Source organism: Trichosurus vulpecula, chromosome 7 (genome assembly GCF_011100635.1).
Source record: "Trichosurus vulpecula isolate mTriVul1 chromosome 7, mTriVul1.pri, whole genome shotgun sequence".
Taxonomy (NCBI): domain Eukaryota; kingdom Metazoa; phylum Chordata; class Mammalia; order Diprotodontia; family Phalangeridae; genus Trichosurus; species Trichosurus vulpecula.
The window spans coordinates 129,394,940-129,414,399 of NC_050579.1; the positions used below are offsets into that span (position 1 = coordinate 129,394,940).

Sequence of the window (19,460 nt, forward strand, 5' to 3'; positions counted from 1 at the left end):
TGGCCCAACCATTAACAATTACTATATAGTTGGGGGCAATTTGGAATTATGCCCAAAGGGCTATAAAAATGTTCATACCCTTTGACTCAGCAATACCACTTCTACGGTTGTATCCCAAAGAGATCACACAAGTGGGAAAAGGACCCATCTGTACAAAAATATTTATAGCAGTTCTTCTTGTAGTAGCAAAGAATTGGAAATCAAGGGGATGCCCATTAATTGGGGAATGGTTGAACAAGTTGTGGTATATGAAGGTAATGGAATACTATTGTGCTATAAGAAATGGGGATGATGTTTGAAAACAGATGTTCAAAAAAAAGTTTTTGCATGCAACTAGGAAATAAGATATACAGGCAATGGGGCATAGAAATCTATCTTGCCCTACAAGAAAGTAAGGGAAAAGGGAATGGGAGGGGAGTGGGGTGGCAGAAGGGAGGGCTGACTGGGGAACAGGGTAACCAGAATATATGCCATCTTGGAGTGGGGGAAGGGGAGAAATGGGGAGAGAACTTGTAATGCAAACTCTTGTGAAAATCAATGCTGAAAACTAAATACATTAAATAAATAAATAAGCAACCAAAAAAATTACTATATAGTCAATAATTTAAGTCATCCTTTATATCTATAGATATACAGGCTTTTTTAATGTCTGTATATTTTATGCATTTTGAAGTTATTATAAGAGGAATATCTTTCTAGCATTTCCTTTTGGTTCTTGAATTTCAGTTACACAAAATTGAAAAGATTTTGGACAAACAAAATCAACATAGCAAAGAGGGGAAAATGTCAATTGGAGAAAAAAATCTTCATATGAAATTCTTCTGATAGATGCTAGATATCCAATATATACTGTCAATTAAAAAATATATGACCAAGAGCCAATAAATGGTGAAACGGAAAGTCAATTGTGGAGAGACCATGAGAAGATGCACACTAGAATAATGTCAGTGAAACTGTGAATTTATTCAACCATTCTAGAAAAAAATTTTGTTTACATACACAAAAATTAACTACAAGATTCAGGCCATGTCTAAACAATAGAGATGCCATTTCTAGGCAACCTGCCCCAAGTAGAATAAGGAAAAAAATGAAAGGTTGTCTACATTCCCAGCAGCATTTTTTGTGTGTCTGTGGCAGCAGTATGGCTACTATGTGGCTAAACAAAATATGATGTGAATGTCATGGAATATTAATTGCAGCATATGAAACAACAAATATGAAGTATTCAGATAAAATGGGAATATTTGTAGTGACTGAGGCAGAATAAAGTAAAACCAGAAGAACAAAGTGCACAATGATTTCATCAATGTGAATGTAAAGACCAAAATAACCTCCCCAACAACAAAAAAAAAAAAAAGAAAAAGCCCACTTAAATGGTTTGTAGTTACAATGACCTTCCATAGCCCAATAGAAGAGATGAGGAAAAAAATAACCACCTCCTTTTGTTGAGGACACAGGGCATTATGGGCGTGGAAATTATATATACTTTTAGAAGCACCTGATGAATTCATTGGTTTTACTTAATTTTTTTTCCCATTGAGTACAGAGAAATGTTCACTGCATATGGGAAAAGAAAGATATTCAGATATTCATAATCTTTTGATATGAAAACAAAGGGCATCAATAAAACTTTTTAAAAATAATTTAACTACATACTGGGAAAGAGCTTTAATTTTCAAAATCTAAAAACTCCAAATTAAATCTTACATTACAGAGAGGTTAGCCGAGATGGTGTAGTAGAAGCAAATATTACACCCAAGCTTTCCCCCAGCTATTCCACAAAGCTCTAGAAAATGCAACAGTCCAAGTCTTAATCAAAAAAACCTAGAAAAATTACAGAGAATCATTTTTGCAGCCCAGGTCAGAATAGGAAAACAGACATAGAAGTCCATGGACACTGGGGAGGGAAAGTAACAAGGAAAGTGTTGTGCTGGGACTGAGCTAGGTCTTGCCAGTGGTTACGTACCAGGGAAAAAAAAGATCCCAGATCTAGTACAGAAGGACATAATGTTATACACATAGCAGGAACAGATGACAAATGGCAGTTCTATCACTTACTGGTCATATGACTAGCGCTAGTCATGGATCCAATGCAAACTGAGGGGGCACCTGTGCTTAAGTCCAGCAGTCCAGCACAAGGAGCTGTTATCCCAAGCCCTGGTATGTACTGAGGAAGGAGTAAGCACGTAAGCATGCAGAAGCTATGTGCTCTAACTCCAGGAACAAAGGAGGGTCTTAGATCCAATTCCCAGCCCAATCTGAAGCCTGCCATAGAATAACCCTGGCAGGAAGCCCTGGTCAAAGGGGAACCTGCAGAGTTTTCCAGCTGACTCACAGTGGCTGAATCCAGCAGCAGTATCCTGGAGCTCTAACCAAGGGAAAGCCCATAGTCTGTGACTTAGACACAAATCCAAGTCAGAAACTTACAAAGCTCAGATAAGGAGGGCAATGCTCAGACTTCAACTTGGATAAGACTGCTTTGGGCATACTGAAAGCTCACAGGTCCCCAGCCTGAACTGTTCCTGAAATTCTGGAATGAAGCAATACTCAGTACACTCAAGACAGCAGCAGCACAAGCCAATAGGACACAAAACAGGACCAAGCACATCCCATAGTTTCCTTCAAGAAATATGGAGGGCCTGGCCCTAACACAAAGACCAAAGTAAGGAATTAAAGAGTGAGGGAAAAGCAATCCCACCACAAAGAGATTTTTTAGTGTAAAAGATACTTAATACATAAACCCAGAATAAGAGAATAACTACAAAATATTTATAACCAAAGACACAAAGATAAAAACACAGTTTGAGCACATGTTCAACTCGAACTCCTAGAAAAGTTGGGGCAAGATTTATTTTAAAGAGCTAAAATGATGTTACAAATGAAATGTAGGTACTAGAGGAAAGAATTAGAAAGAATTATGTTTGGAGAAAAGAAATCAGAACTATGGAAAAAAAGAATTGGAAAGTAAAGTAACAATCTTACACAAGAGGTACAAAACCTCAACCAAGCAATAGATTCCTTAAAAATTAGAATGTGCCAAACAGAAACTAATGACTCTGTAAGGCAATAAGAAATATTTATACAACGTCCAAAGACTTAAGAAACAGGGGAAAAAAGCACAAAATAGTTCATATCCAAAACAACTGATTTGGAAAAGAGATCAGAGAGAAATAATTTAAGAATCGATGCACTACCTAAAAGCCATGACCCAAAACAAAATGATACTAGACATCCTATTTCCAGGAACCACAAAAGAAATTTGTCCAGATCTCTTTGAAACAGGGTAAAGTAAACATAATAAGAATTGACCAGTCACCTCAAAAAAATAAAACCTCAAATCAAAACTCCCAGTAACATTATATCTTCATTGTTGTTCAGTGAAAGCAGAAAATAAAATATATAGCTTACCGTGACAAGGCTATAGTGATTAGGAAAGGTTTTTGTTGGATATACTGGTCTCATATTTGTAGTGTATGTTCCACAATTTTCTAAAGGCAAAAAAAAAATTACCATTAATTGTTAAATAAGTTTTATAACCAGTTTAGCTTCTTTTAGAAATAAATGGAACATTAATATCAGCAACTAACAAAGGAATAATGAAATTGGTCTTAGGCTTTTAAAAGATGTCAAATAAAATTGCATAAATTATTCTAATGTAATAACTAATGTAGAGATCCAACACTAAAGTTCTACAATGTTTCGTCATGCCCTGGAAACTACTAGAGCTTTTCCACATACACAGTGGAACATGAGTCCTGCCAAGTCCTAACAAACTAGAAAAGTTTCCAGTATACTCAAAGACAAAACATACCATGCTGTATACAAGGATCAGACTAAATTTGCAAAGACTTAATACCAGAAGGTTGAACGAGTGATAATTTCTTTTTTTTCCCTTAGCAACTCCTGATGAAAGTTGACCAGTGCATAGAGTTTATAAATTTCATTAATTGAAGTAGAACCCATATAGACAAACTCCTTGATTCTTGAAGTACAAATAATGAAAGACAGTAGAATAATTAATTCCACATTAATCAACAAACAGTAAACATGATACAAAAATGCATATCAAGTTTTATTTTTAAATTTAAAATGTTCTATCATTTATAAGCAATAAAAATCTTTAGATGAAAAGATACTCCAAACATCTTTAAAAACTAACTAGAAAGTAGTGTGTTTTATTTTATTTAATAAATGTATAGCAGAGGGCCAATGTGATGCTATGGGATAAGCTCAATTTCAAATCAGACGATCTGTATTTGAATCACAGCTATGTCATTCTACTATCTGTGTGACCTTGGTCAAGTTATGAAGAAGCTGGATGAGATTATTTTTATCATCCCTTTCAGATCTAAATCTATGAACTTATAAAAATTTGAGCAAAAATCGAGTCATCTTTCTACTAACTACCACCATAATTTCAGAGATGTTTTTCCTTGATTTCTAATAGGTCTATCATTGACAGTGACTCCTAACAAGTAAGCTTTGAATTCCTATACCTGCATACTTGAATCTATAACCTAGCCTCCCCTAGAAATAATTATCTATAGACCAATGACTGTATGCAAAGGAAAATTTTCTTCAACATAGGATGTTAATCTTTAATACAAAGACTTTCTTACTAATGGGGGGGGGTGACCTATTCGTTAATATACTTTTTAAAGTTTTGATTTTAGTATTTGGTGTTTTCTCAAAGTAAGGTGTAACCATATTGCCCAAACTAGTTGATGCAGTGGACAGAGTGCCAGGCCTGGAGTCAGGAAGATCTAAGTTCAAATCCAGATTCACACATTTACCAGCTGTGTGACCCTCAGATACTTACTAGTTGTGTAACCCTGGCCAAGTCACTTAACCCTATTTGAGTCAGTTTTCTCATCTGTAAAATGAGTTGGAGAAGGAAATGGCAAACCAGTATCTTTGTCAAGAAAACTTCTCCAAATGGAGTCACGAAGAGTAGAATAAACCATTACTTTTTAATCAGGCAATATTTCAGTGGATCCATAATCTCAACAAAATGAGCACTCCCTCAAATGCAAATTTCAACCCATTCTCATCTTTATCATTTGTAATTCTTCTCTAGATTCTCCAGTAAATCCTTCAAAGGAAGTCTAGTAAATATTTGAAGAGCCTTCCTTTAGGTCTCTTGACAGTACTCAAGCCCCTAGACAATACATAAGCTGTCATATTTTGCATACAATTCATCATTGATATTACAGTACATCTTATTTATGCCCAAATGCAATTTGTCATTGCCTTTTGGTTGACCTGCTATAAGATATCAATACTATGGCAGCCACTGATGAGAACTAGCCTCAGACTAGTCTGAGCATAAATAAAAGTAGGAGTTAGGGGCCCCACTTCTGGCCATTAGTAAAGGCACCTACTTGGGAAGTACAAACAACTTCACTTCATTTTTGCCTCATAGTTCGTGCCTAGATAACCTGTGGATCGATTTTTTTAAAATCCTTAACACAAAACAAACTACCTCAAGGCCATTAATTATTCTACGTTATCTGATATTGGCAGCCCAATAATGAATTCAGGATTGAGGTTTTATCTTACCTAAGATAAAATTCCTTTCCTTTACTACTAATGAACTTCTGACACGAACTCAGGAAAATGAGTCTTCTTGACTCCAGAGCTGGCACTCTATCCACTGTGCCACCTAGCTGCCTCATTAGCATCATAGCTCTGTGCTAACTACTTCCCTAGGAATATGACCCTCATTATATAAGTCAATTTTGAAAAATGAAATCTATTTTGCCCTAGCAGAATGGTAAGTATAACAGACTAGTTTGAGGACAATGAGGAAAGTGCCCTAGTTTTAAATATCCAACTATACCCCATCCTCCCCCACTAGGCAAGACAATAGGGCTTTAAGAGAAAAATAGACACTCATAAAGTTGTTTGTTAATATGACTTAAATCTTTGGCATGAATTATTGCCTCAGTAATGCATGCAATATTTTGTACACAATGATCACTTAACAGAGGCTGTTGATGGAGATGAATAAATTGGGAGGATTTTTAGAAACAATTAGTATACAAATTTCCATGCTTTTCCATTCTGTATAAGAACTGTGTGATAAGCCATTTTTCTAATTGGAATTCAGTCTCTTCCTTAAAGTTTAAAATTCTACCTCTAAATCCAAAATTACATATATAAAGGATTTCATGTTTCATTATAGGAAGCCAAGCTTCTGGGAAAGAACAAGCACAAATAAAATGGCTAAGACCAATGCTGCTAAAATAATTTTCACTATTACAGTTTTATGTAAAGCAAGGCATTACTGTAATCCCAATGTTAAGGACTATTTTAATTATCTATCATCCAGCTGCTCCAGCCTCTTGCAGTCATGGATGGTTAAGAAAAAGAAAAACAAAATCCAGAATTCTACTGGTACTTTTCCAAGCATGTTTGCCATCACCAACTCTTTCACTGAAAGATCACATTACCATGTTTAACAGTAAAGTTACTCACGTAGTTTCTTAATAACAGGAAGAAGTCCACCCCAAGTGTGCAAATATTCTGCTCTGAAGCCATCCAAGGAAAACAAAATGGTAGGTGGGACTTCAAACCTAGGTCATAAGAAAAAGCTGTTTTTAGGAAAGGGCATTTTGATGAACTTTATCCTTCCTTTTGATATTCTTCCATAACGAAGAATTTTCCACTAAGACAGGAGTGAAAAAAGAGCCAGATGTAAATCCTGACAAAAAAAATATACATTCACATGCACATGTATATAAACATCATTGTTTTTGAGATAACAGAAGGACAAGAAGATCTTCAGCATGTTAAGCTTCACTTATGGTAAAGTTAGGGAAAGATATGGACAAGAATCCTAGAGGATTAGGAGTTATTGATTTTATGTGTGTATATACATATATTGTACTTAAATATCTAATCTATATGTATGTATGTGTGTGTGTGTGCTGCATCTAAATATCTAAATAACGTAGTATAATAGACAGAAAATGGCACCCCTAAGAGTAAGGAAGATCTGGGTTCAAGCCCCATTTCTGACACATACTTGATGTACACCTTTGGACAAATCACTAAACCTCTCAGTGCCCCCAGACAACTTCCTAAGACTATAAGTTATAGGAGAGTTACTCACCTGTTTTGGTAGAAGAAATTCTCACTTAAAAACAAAATTACACATAGCCATATACAGGTATGTTGTACGTGTGTTATATAGGCTTATATAGACGAAGTTTTCATGATATACAGATTTTGTAAAATATTTTTATTAAGTATTCACATACTATTTTATCAATCAATAAGCATTTATCAAATACCTACTGTGGGTCAGACTCCGAGGATAGAAAGGCAAAAATGAAATAGTCCCTGTCTTCAAGGAGTTTAAATTCTATCGGGGTACAGGATAGGGAGGAGGGGGGGAGAGAAAACATATACAAGTACAAATAAAGTATATAATATATATATATATATATATATATATATATATATATATAATATATGTACATATAAAATGTGTTCAGTTGAAGGCTGAAAATAGATAAATTAAATATTTAAAAATAAATAATAAAATATGCTCAGTCATGTCTGACATACACACATACAAGTGTACATAAAATATATCTCCTCAAGAGGATCAGGAAAGGCTTCATGTAAATGTAGCACTTGTGCTAAGCTTTAAAAGTAAACAGAGTCTCTTAGGTGAAAAAAATAGATAAAAATAAGATTATCAACATGATGAATCACATTTCAGAAAGGTTCTCATCGTTTTAATTATGAAATAATCATATGTCACTGTAACTTTCACAAGCTATTTCCAACACTTTCAGAAAAGGTGAGGAATAAGTGTATTCCAGGCATGGGAAGATGGGGAGGGGAGAAGGGGATCAGTCTGAGTAAAGGCACAAAGAGAGGAGATAAAGTATCATGCATGAAGATCACCAAGAAGACCAGTTTAGCTTTACCAGAAAGCATGGGAAGAGGAGTAGTGTATGCTAACCTGGAAAGAGAGGGTGGAGACGAACCATGCGGAACTTTTAAGGTTAAAGAGTTGAATCTGTATTTTGATGCTACAAGTTACAGAGAGCCACTGGCCATTACTTAATAGGGAAATGTCTTGGTAGGTCTGTGCTTCAGGAAAATTACTCTGGTAGCCAAGTGGGGTATGGACAGATGAGGAGAGACTTCAATTAGGGAGGCCAATTAGGAGGCTATTGTGATCATCCAGGTGAGAGAGGGCGTGACCTAGAGTCACAGTAATATGAGTAAAAAGACGGTGACAGATTGCAAGGTATCTGGGGCTTTATTGCTGTGGAGAGGTTCAGAGGAGATAACGCAGTCTACCAATACTGATTGGCAACTCTTCTGCAACTTAAAGAACTATCTGGGGATATTAGAGGCTAAGTATATACAGCCAGTATGTGTCAAACTTTGGACTTGATTCCAGGTCTTACTGAAACCAGCTCTCTCTCTCTCTCTCTCTCTCTCTCTCTCTCTCTCTCTCTCTCTCTCAATATATATACACATATATATTATATATCTATATACACATATATTATATATATGTACATAAAATTTGTGTATGACATATACACACTCATATAAGTATGTGATGCAGCAAAAGCAGTTCATTTGAAAAAACATAAGATAGAGTTAGAAGAACTGGGTTTGGGTCTATCACAATCCTTGACTATGAGATCTCTGACAGATCACTTCACCATTCCCAACTTGTTTGCTCCTCTGAAGAATGAGAGGGCATGAGTAGGTGATCTCTAGGGTGCCTTCCAGCTATAAAATTCTCTTCTTTTCTGTTTTGTTCTATTCTGTCTGAATCATTGGATTATTACCAATGATCAGGTTCAAGGATGATCAGCTATATTCTAAAGTAGAATCATCATGGAAAGAATTATAGAGTAATTTAAAATTATTTGTCATTAAAAAACTGTCACAGAATTATCCATTTTGCATTTTGTAATGCTCTCTATCTCTTGTTGGGTCATGAATTCTTTACTTTTCCACAAATCTGATAAGTAAACTATTCCTTGCTTTCCCAAATTACTTAAGAGTATCAACTTTTACTCCTAAATCATGAACCCATTTTGACTTTATTTTGGTATATGGTGTAAGATATTGGTCTATGCCCAGTTTTTGCCCTACCATTTTCCAATTTTCCCAACAGTTTTTGTGAAATAGTAAATTATTAGCCCAGAAGCTGGCCTCTTTGGGTTTATCAAAGAGTAGATTGCTAAACTTGTTGATTTCCCCTGCTTGTGTACCTATCCTATTCCACTGATCCACACCCCTGTTTCTTAACCAGTACCAGGCAGTTTTGATGACTGCTGCTGTGTAGTACAGTTTAATATCTGGTGTGGCTAAGCCACCATCTCTAGCATGTCTTTTCATTAATATCCTAGATACTCTAGACCTCTTGTTTTTCCAAATGAATTTTGTTATTATTTTGTCCAGCTCAGTAAAAAAATTTTTGGTAGTTCAATTGGTATGGCACTGAATAGATAGATTAATTTAGGTAAAATTGACATTTTTATTATATTAGGTTACACCATATACCAAAATAAAGTCAAAATGGGTTCATGATTTAGGAGTAAAAGCTGATACTATAAGTAATTTGGGAAAGCAAGGAATAGTTTACTTACCAGATTTATGGAAAAGTAAAGAATTCATGACCCAACAAGAGATAGAGAGCATTACAAAATGCAAAATGGATAATTTTGATTATGTCAAATTGAAATGTTTTTGTACAAAAAAAGCCAATGCAACAAGAATTAGGAGGGAAGCAGAAAATTGGGAGAAAATCTTTGCAACTAGTATCTCTGATAAAGGCCTCATCTCTAAAATATACAGGGAGCTGAGCCAAATATATAGGAATACAAGCCATTCCCCAACTGAGAAATGGTCAAAGGATATGAACAGGCAGTTTTCAGAGGAAGAAATTAAAGCTATCTACAGGCATATGGAAAAATGCTCTGGATCGCTGCTGATTAGAGAAATGCAAATCAAAACAACTCTTAGATACCACATCTCTCCTGTCAGATTGGCTAAAATAACAAATCAGGAGAATGATAAATGCTGGAAAGGATGTGGGGAAATTGGAACATTGTTGCATTGCTGGTGGAGTTGTGAGCTGATCCAGCCATTTGAGGGTGGTTTGGAACTATGCCCAAAGGGCTATAGAAATGTTCATACCCTTTGACCCAGCAATACCACTTCTAGGGTTGTATCCCAAAGAAATCACACAAGCAGGAAAAGGACCCATATGTACAAGAATATTTATAGCAGCTCTCTTTGTGGTAGCCAAGAATTGGAAATCAAAGGGATGCCCATCAATTGGGGAATGGCTGAACAAGCTGTGGTATATGAAGGTGATGGAATACTATTGTGCCATAAGAAATGGGGATGATGCAGACTTCATAACAACCTGGAAAAACCTATACGACATAATGCTGAGTGAGCGGAGCAGAGCCAGGAGAACGTTGTGCACAGCCACAGATATATGGATTCCGTGAGGACCAACCCTGACATACTGCGCTTTTCTCAGCAACCTAAGGGGCAAGGACAACTCCAGGGGACTCACGATGGAGAATGCTATCTTCATCCAGAGAAAGAACTGCAAAGTTTGAATATAGATCGAGGCGCACTAAATGCTCGCCTTTTTTGCTTCTTTTTTGTTTTTGTTTTTGGGTTTTGTTTTTTTTTTTTGGTTCTGTTTCTTCTTTCTCATGATTCATTCCATTGGTCAAAATTCTTCTCCACGACTTGACTAGTGCATAAATTAATTCAATGCGAAGTTATACATGACAGTTATATGAGATTCCATGCCGTCTTGGGGAGGGAGGGGGGAGGGAGGGGAGAAAAACTGGAACTCAAAACTATGTAGAACCGTGTGTGGTAAACTAAAAATAAATAAAGAAATTCAAAAAAAACTGTCACAGTACTCACTTGAATATGTCATTAGTATTCAGAAGAAAGAGAAACAGTCGAAAAAGACTTGGCTGTAACCTCCCTTACTATTTATGCAAAATTTTCCCTGCCCGAAAATCTATCTGGGAAATCTGATGAGTTTTTATGACTCTGAGGTTTGAACCAAGTAGGAAGTATAGCCAGAACTTCACAAAAAGAGGATATTCTTTAAAATATATATACATTTTCCTTTATCCTCACATAAAATAAAGTTATTAGAGATGAAAACAAATTGTTTAAGATTATTAATTCAAACAGTTATTATTAAACACATATCAGAAGGTCTCTTATAACTTTAATTGTGAGATAATCATATCTCACCAACACCCTTGTATTTCTATCACTTTCAGAAATAACATATGCCTTCTCATAAATAGCATACCTAGATACTAATGGATCTATCAGCTTACCATTGTGGGGCCTCCCAAATGTCAACATCATAATTTATTCATACTTTATCACTCTTAGGTGACTCTTGTCACAATACTCCCCAACATATCCAATGGGGGCTCATCCAGCCCATTGTGGGAGCTTTCTTAGTGAATTATTAACATTGCACAGATACCAACGGAACATGCAGACTATCCATCAGGCATCCCTTCTCACCAAAAGACTGGCACATCTTTTCTAGTGATATATTTCTTTAGTGATTAGGCCTTCCTTGATTGGTAACGTTGTAGTCTTCTCATAACTACCATGTATGTCTCTATTATACCATCACTAGAAGAATATTGCTGTTAAAAAGGATTAGTCTTTGTTTTGGGGAGAAGTTGGGGCACGTTAGAAGCATGGCAAAGTTTCCCAAAGCAATCCACCTCACTCTCAGTCTCCTAGTCAATATTGGAACTAGTTTATTCTTCATGCACAACATCCATTCAGACTACATGTACTAATGGACCAACTCAAAGTGTCATATCCAACTACATCCAACTACACTTCATAGTCTGAACAATTTTCATAAGAATAACCTTATAAATGATACAGGACTTTTAAAAGAAAAAGTCCTTTTTTTGGACAATGATTTATACCAAAGTACCAATGTATTTCTTCAAACTATGAAACAAAATTGTGATTATTTTTTATCTAAATTTAATTAAAACATTGATTATACACAAGGCACTGTGCTAGATACTGAAGGAGATGCAGAGATAAATACAGCATCCTTTATCCCTTAAGAAACTTATAATCATAGCACACATATACACAGATAATCATAATAAAAATAAATGTGTGTGTGAGAAACAAAGGGTTATAAGAATTCAGAAAAGAAAGAGACTGCTTCCAGCTAATGTAATGGAGCCTCACACAAGAGGCAGACTAAGTGGAATCTTGAAGAACAAAGTCAGATTTCTACAGGTAGGGGAGGTCATTCAATCAACAAATATTTATTAAGCCTTCATTATGTTCCAGCACCTTTGCTAGGCTCTGGGAATACAAAGACAAAAAGCCAAATGCTTGACATCAAGGTGCTTATATGTTATTGGAGAAAAGACTATGTACACACATAACTACAGATATGTTCAAAATAAATAAAAGCTAAGTTGGGGGATAGGGTGAGGCACTACCATCTAGGGAAAATCAGAAAAGGCTTTATCTAGGAGTTAGTTTTGAACTGAGTTTTTCAGAAACAATGAATTCTAAGAGGTGTAGGTGGGGGAGGGAGAGCATTCCCACAACGGGAAAAAGACTAGCAAAAGCATGGAGATGGGGCATAGAATGTTATGAGAAAAATCAGGAAGGTTAGTTTGGCTGAATCATGGAGTTCATGTAGGTGAATGATGCATATAATAAGGGCGTGGAAATGATGGGAAAATAAGATTTCTTTAAGTAATTCAGTTTGGCAAGAACAGAGAGTAAAAGGAGGGGAATAGTGTGAGACTACAAAGGAAAGCAGTTTAAATCTCATATGTGAAAAAAAACTAAAGACCTAAGAAGTAGCTGATTCAATATAACCATATTATATTAAAAAGACTAGTATACTCTTATGTAAAATAATATGTTACAGAAGATTTTGGGATACTTATTTACCATCCCACTGCATGCCATTGAAGATACGGAAGAGCAGAATGGAAGATTTCTCTTAAATACACTGAAGGGATTTTTTAAAAGCAGAAGAGAAAAAAACAGATTGTCACCTCACCCATCATCTTACCCTGTTGGACACTGAGGCTCAAGAATGTTTTCACATGTTTCTTCTACCCAACTTTTCTCACCTAAAAGGAAGATGTTTAAAGAAACAAAAATTATTTAGACAAATATAAGATTATCAAGAACTATGATGCTGGCACATCATCAAAAGGAAGATGTTTTTAAAACCTGCAAAGCCCATAAAAATGTTCAGGCTAGCATGATGAAATATCAAAGTATATATGGAATGTTACAGCTCTAGTAACGTTTAATTGGACATCAGGAAAAATGGGAGAATGTTTAAGAGAGTAGTCTATCATAAGATTCCCTTATCTACTGATAACACATGCTTTCTGGATATATCTGCCTCAGTTTCCTCATCGGTAAAATGGTGATGATAATAATAGCATCTACCTGCCAAGGTTATTATGAGGATCAAATGAGATAATATTTGTAAACTGTTTAGTAAAGGGTCTGACACATAGTAGGCACTTTACACATGCTTTCTGGTTTTATTTTGCTTTTACAAAACTTATCTATTAGATTTCTTCCACTCCCCAGTTTTTGGATTTTCCAGCTAGAGCTTATAGAACAATCTAAATCCCCATGCCATCAGGAAAAAAAATCCCTTAAGTCTTAATTCACTCTTATACAGTCAGGCTCCATAGGATTTCAAGGAACTGTGGTTCACGGCATACAATTTTTACCTCCTTTTGTACCTACCATAGTGAAGACATACTAGTAAAACCTACTAATATTGGTTTACTGCTTTGTACTTTTCAAAATGCTCTTCTGTCCACTATTTCATTTGATTCTCATAGCAACTCCATGATGGATCAGTAAGTATTGGCAGATACAGAATTCATTTTTGAGCAGGGAGAAACTAAGCTTCTTTTACAGATGAGAAAACTGAGGTCTGAAAATTTACTTGACTTGCCTAAGGTCACTCAGAGGAAGTTACCAAAGTTGGATTGTATCCAGATCCAGTATTCTTTTTACCAAATTATATTCTGTCTCTTTATCACTTTTTTACAAATTGGGCAACTAAGGCAGAGAGCAGTTATACAACTTGCTCAAGATCATAGAACGAGTCATAAGTGGCAGAAACATACCTAGAATTAAAGTCTCTTGAATCCTATTCTAGAGTCCTTTCCTCTTTGACATTATCTATACTTGTGATATAGGCACCATTCTCTCCTCCTCCCTCTGACCATGATTGTCGTAAGAGCTCTCTCCACCTTTCTCCCAAGCTCTAAAGATGAAGCACGTCCAGGAAACACACAAAGATTTTAGTATATTGTGGAAACAAAATCAAGCCAAGAGCTCTTACCTTGGCAAACAGAGTCATAGTTAATACAGCAGTCACCCTTTTCTTTGCAGTCATCTGTACAGGAGCAGTGACTTTTGGGTAGTCTTTTCTCGCCACACCTGAATTTGCTGCAAGTCCATATATGCTCTGAACCAAAAGGAAAAAGAGCCAAATAAAATGTTTTCTGATTTCGATACAATTCTGTCACCAACATATACCTCATTCTGGAAGTCAAATGCTGTTTTCTCAGGTCAGATTTCGATTGATTATACGCAGTTTATGGTAAAGATTTAGTATAAACTCTGTTCTTGTCTGCATACAACCACATAAAATTTTGAGCTTGGCTATCAAGGGAATGAGTATCAAAATAACAAACTGAAAACATCCAATTATAGCTAGTTAAAAACAATTTCTCCCCAGTTTCACATTTTAAAAACTAGGACATCCTCCTCTATTATAAAATCACAGCACTAATTCTCCTCTGCCTTCCTGCCACAAAGATGTGAGCACTTTTCCCCCCTCTTTGCCCAGCATGAGAACACCTAAATTTTCATCTGCACCTTATGAGTGTTGTGAAATAATATGTTCATAAAAGGTCATTTACTTGGGATTTTTTTTAAGATTGCTTTGTGAAATTTCATAGTTCATCTAAGCCACATTCTCCTAATGATGCTATAAATTGTGGCACATCACAATCTCAGAAAAATTACAATTTTCAGGGATGCAGCTGTGAGTGGAGAGATGCTGCAGCAGCAGCATCATATCATCATCATCATCATCACGTTTATATAATGTTTTGAGGTTTGCAAAGCTTTTTGCAAATATTATCTTGTTTTATCCTCAAAACAACCCTAAGAGGTAGGTGCTATTTTTTCCCCATTTTACAGATGAGGAAACTGAGGGAAACAGAGGTTAAGTGACTTGTCCAGGATCACAAAGCTAGTAAATATCTGTGCTACATTTGAACTCAAGTGTTCCTGACTTCAGATCCAGTATTCTATTTACTGACGACCTATTTGCATGATGGGTCTAAGCAGGCTCCAGCCCATCATTAATAACATGCATGTAATAATTGGCACAAAAGACATCAGCAAGAAGATATATGACTGGAAAAGGAGGTGAACTGCTCATGCAATGTTATGAGAGCTGGTAGATAGACAATCTAGCTGTTATACTGGTATCCATAAAATATTAAAGGATACAAGGTCTCTAGTATGTTTGGTGGCTCCTTGTGGGAGATGTATGCAAAGATGTGGACAAAGATTGCACACGGTGAGAGTGTGCATAGCTTGTGATCTGCTCAGATAGAGGGAACACCCATGTCAATGTAATTATGGAGCCACTGAATGATTAAGGTATAAAATCTGCAAAGTATGTAACGAACACCACTTCTAATCAAAGATTAAAATTAGGCAGGTGCCCAAGAATTCATGCCTTACTAAGTTCAATAATGACTAGTAAAAGGATAACTAAAGGATTAGCACATCAGACTAAGAACCAAGCTCAATTGCCAAGTTCAGAGGAAGAAATTTATTTGACATTCACTACAAATACACGCATTCGTACTTCTATCACATCACTAACTAAAAAAAAAAAACAGGGGGCAGCTAGGTGGCAGAGTGAATAGAGCACCAGCCCTGGAGTCGGGAAGTACCTGAATTCAAGTCCAGCCTCAGATACTTGACACTTACTAGCTCTGTGACCTTGGGCAAGTCGCTTAACTCCAACTGCCTTGCCTTCCCCCCTCCAACAACAACCAAAAAAAAACTGTATTGGAACATAAATGTTTTGAATGTTTTTTATACCTAAATAACTTGGAATTTAAAAACAAAACATGTTTCCTATGAAAAACTGACCTGTGTAGCCTAAAGCTATGTCTAGTCATGCTTCTTTGATTTAAAAAAAATAAAAAAGTTAAGCTCCTGCCTTGGTTGTATATGGAATGTGATTGTGCCTTGAATCTTTTTATTTGAATTTATTTTTTATTGTAAACCTAACCATCAAAAAAATGCAATATACAAAAAAAAAGAGGAATGTATCAGGAAATGAACTTTTGTTATGTAGTTTTTCTGTATGTATGTGTGTAGTTTGTTTTTAAAGAAATATGCTATATGTATACACAAATGTACATGTAGATACATATAATTTTAATTCTAGTAGCAAAGCTACTTTATTCATTTGTGACTTTTTCTACACTTGTTTCTTCTGTGCATTTCTTAATTTTTATTTAAATCTTATTTAATCATATTTCTATTGATTCTGATTTTTTTGGTTCATTCAACTGTACTCACTAACCTATTACTTTCTACCAGACTCTCCCCAAGTTGAAGCTTTCCCTTATAACAAATATAGTTAGATTTCTATTGACTTGAATAACAAATCCTCTGAAGGAGTTACATATTTTTTAGTTTGCACTATTCAAAAGTTATTTAAAATATAGTAGTTAGTTCTAGACCAGTGGAAATAAGTGGTATAAATTCAAATAATATGATTACTTCAAGGCATCCATTCTTCACATTAATCGGGACCTAGCTGTATATATCCAGGAAAACAAATCAACACATTGGCTGTCTGAGAATCTATATCTCATCCTGTATCTCAAGTCCACTGAGTCTTTGTCAAGCTGTGGGAGGTATTTCATCATTAGTCTTTTACAGAAGCAAATTCTCTATTAAAGATCTATGGTGATGTATCTTTTATACTTAATTTTTGTTATTCCTTCTCCTGGTTTCTACTCCCTTTCCATTTCCCAATATATTTTATACCTGGTTCTATACACGTTTCCTGGTAATCTAGACAGCAGTTTCCAAGTTCTACACAGGCAACATCACAGCGACAGTTCCCAAATGTCCTCTCAAAACAGCGACCTTTGCAACTTTTGACTGAAATATTAAACAAAGAGTTAGCTGCTGCTAGGAAATATATAACTACAAACTGGACGTCAACTTTTGAACCCAAATCATGAAGTCACTGAGAAAGAGAAGGCTCAAATCTTAGTTTAGATTACATCAGTAATATTAGTAAAACCATGGTATTTCAATATCCCATACCACAAACATAATCGTATTTGATTCTATAATGCAATCATCTTTACAAAGTTATATTATAACTTCTTGCTAGCTAAAAAGAAAGAAAATTTGCAGTAACAAAGTCTTTATAAACAAGGCTATTAAGATTCAGACTTACAAAATGAGGAAGAAAATAGAACAAGAGCTCTAAACAAAACTTCAGTGCTAGAGGAAGGTGTAGCAACAACCACACTGGCATACCCAGGATGGCTGCTAGCACAGGTTGTTAGATCTGCTTTTCTGGTTAAGACTGCTCAAAAAGGGTTAACAATCCTACTTTTAATTATATTTACTAGTTCAGGAGAAAGGTCAGCACCCTGAATGTCAGAGAAAGTACAAGCAGAGAAGTTAGCATAAAGACCAACAGACGGCTCTGACTGCCTGAATCAAAGCACCATTGCTATACACTTTACGTACATCACTGGATGGAGAGAGCCTTTACATCTGAGCAGTTGGGGGGTCTGAACATACAGCTACTCAGAGTCTCATCCAGGGAATCACAAGATCCTTCTCATAAGCGAGCCTCCAAAGCAAACTACCAACTCACAATACATATACATAGATATTTTCTGATAGCTGCATGGTCTGTCCTAGCTTGCATAAGATTGTGTAGACTGCAACATTTGGACAAGGGCCAGGAAAGGAAGAATTTATCCTGGGGCCACATGTTTGACAGAGTTAAGCAGGCCTGACTGGACATAATTCTGGTCTTTCCTCTTTAACAAGGTTAACAGAAGGCTAAAAAAAAAAAAAGGAAAGATAGAGAAGAGCTTTGAAAAGTTTCAAGTCAATCAAGTAGCATTTATTAAGCTCCTTGGACGTGCTAGGTACTTCACTAAGTGCTATAAGTTGCAATGCAATACCAGTTCAAGAGAGAGAGAAAATGTCAGCACCACACAGACGAATAATCAAGTAGCTTGTGCTCACAATTCTCTCTTAGATTCCCAAGTGATTGGCAAGGAAATTTTCGTTCTATTAGTTTTGGGGGCAATTTAGGGTAGCTGGGTGATGCAATGCATAGATAGGGTGCCTGGTCCAGAATCAGGAAGACCAAAGTTCAAATCTGGCCTTAGATACTAGCTGTGTGACCCTGGGCAAGTCACTTAACCAGGTTTGCCTCAGTTTCCTCATCTGTAAAATGAGCTGGAGAAGGAAATGGCAAACCACTCTAGTATCTTGCCCAAGAAAACCTCAGAGTCATAGAGTCAGTCACAACTGAACAAGAACTATAAACTATACATGTACAAAAAAGTATAGTGTGAATGACTTTTAGTTTCTAAGGCCAGAAACTTTCTTGACCCAAGAATTACAGTTACAAATTTGATAAAGTTTCTGAGAGTCTATCATTAATCAAGTATCTTTAGAAGAGATTTGTATTAAAAGTAATGTTCAAAAACACAGTTTTTTATAATTGATATTAAAATCAATGTGGATTTTCCACTCAAAAACTGCCTACATGTTCTTCACTTGCTTAAAATAAAATTATAAATGCTAATGAAGTATCTAACCTGAAGAAATTCCTAAAGGACACATGAAAATAGATCTCAGTTGAGATTAATAATGCAATAGCATTTGACACACCAAGGCTTCAGAATAGTCATGCAAGTATTGTGGGGGATTTGAAAGACTAGGACCCAGGCAATGAGTCTGGATTTTCCAAAAAAAAAAAAAAATGGATAAAAAGTCAGCCAGAAGTATAACAATCTCACAAGAAAATTAATGGTGCAGCATATAGTTAGGTGGAAGAGGGATACACATATATACACACATACACATCAAGCACATCACAGGAGTGTGACCATACATAGAATGAATGTCAATAATGGGTTTTTTAAAATTATTTTATTAGGGCATGGTTATTTTGATCTCTTTTAACCAAGAAGTGACTATTTTCTTTTTACAGGGTAACTGTAAATATTATTCTTATTTTTTATTTCATGGATAATTGACTTTTTATAGAAATATTCTAAGTTTAAGTTATTTAGCATGTATTATTTTAACTT

The 19,460-nt window shown here is 35.7% G+C and overlaps 1 protein-coding gene across 1 annotated transcript in view; it reads right to left on the reverse strand.

Moving 5' to 3' along the window:
- The window catches only part of ENPP1 (ectonucleotide pyrophosphatase/phosphodiesterase 1), a 98,145-nt gene that overhangs the window by 46,186 nt on the left and 32,499 nt on the right, over positions 1-19,460 (reverse strand). The window contains exons 3-7 of the mRNA XM_036766969.1: positions 17,155-17,271; positions 14,411-14,536; positions 13,106-13,166; positions 6,478-6,575; positions 3,409-3,488 (exon numbers count right to left, since the gene is read on the reverse strand). Of these exons, the coding sequence (XP_036622864.1) occupies positions 3,409-3,488; positions 6,478-6,575; positions 13,106-13,166; positions 14,411-14,536; positions 17,155-17,271 (482 nt within the window). The remainder of the gene's footprint in view (positions 1-3,408; positions 3,489-6,477; positions 6,576-13,105; positions 13,167-14,410; positions 14,537-17,154; positions 17,272-19,460) is intronic.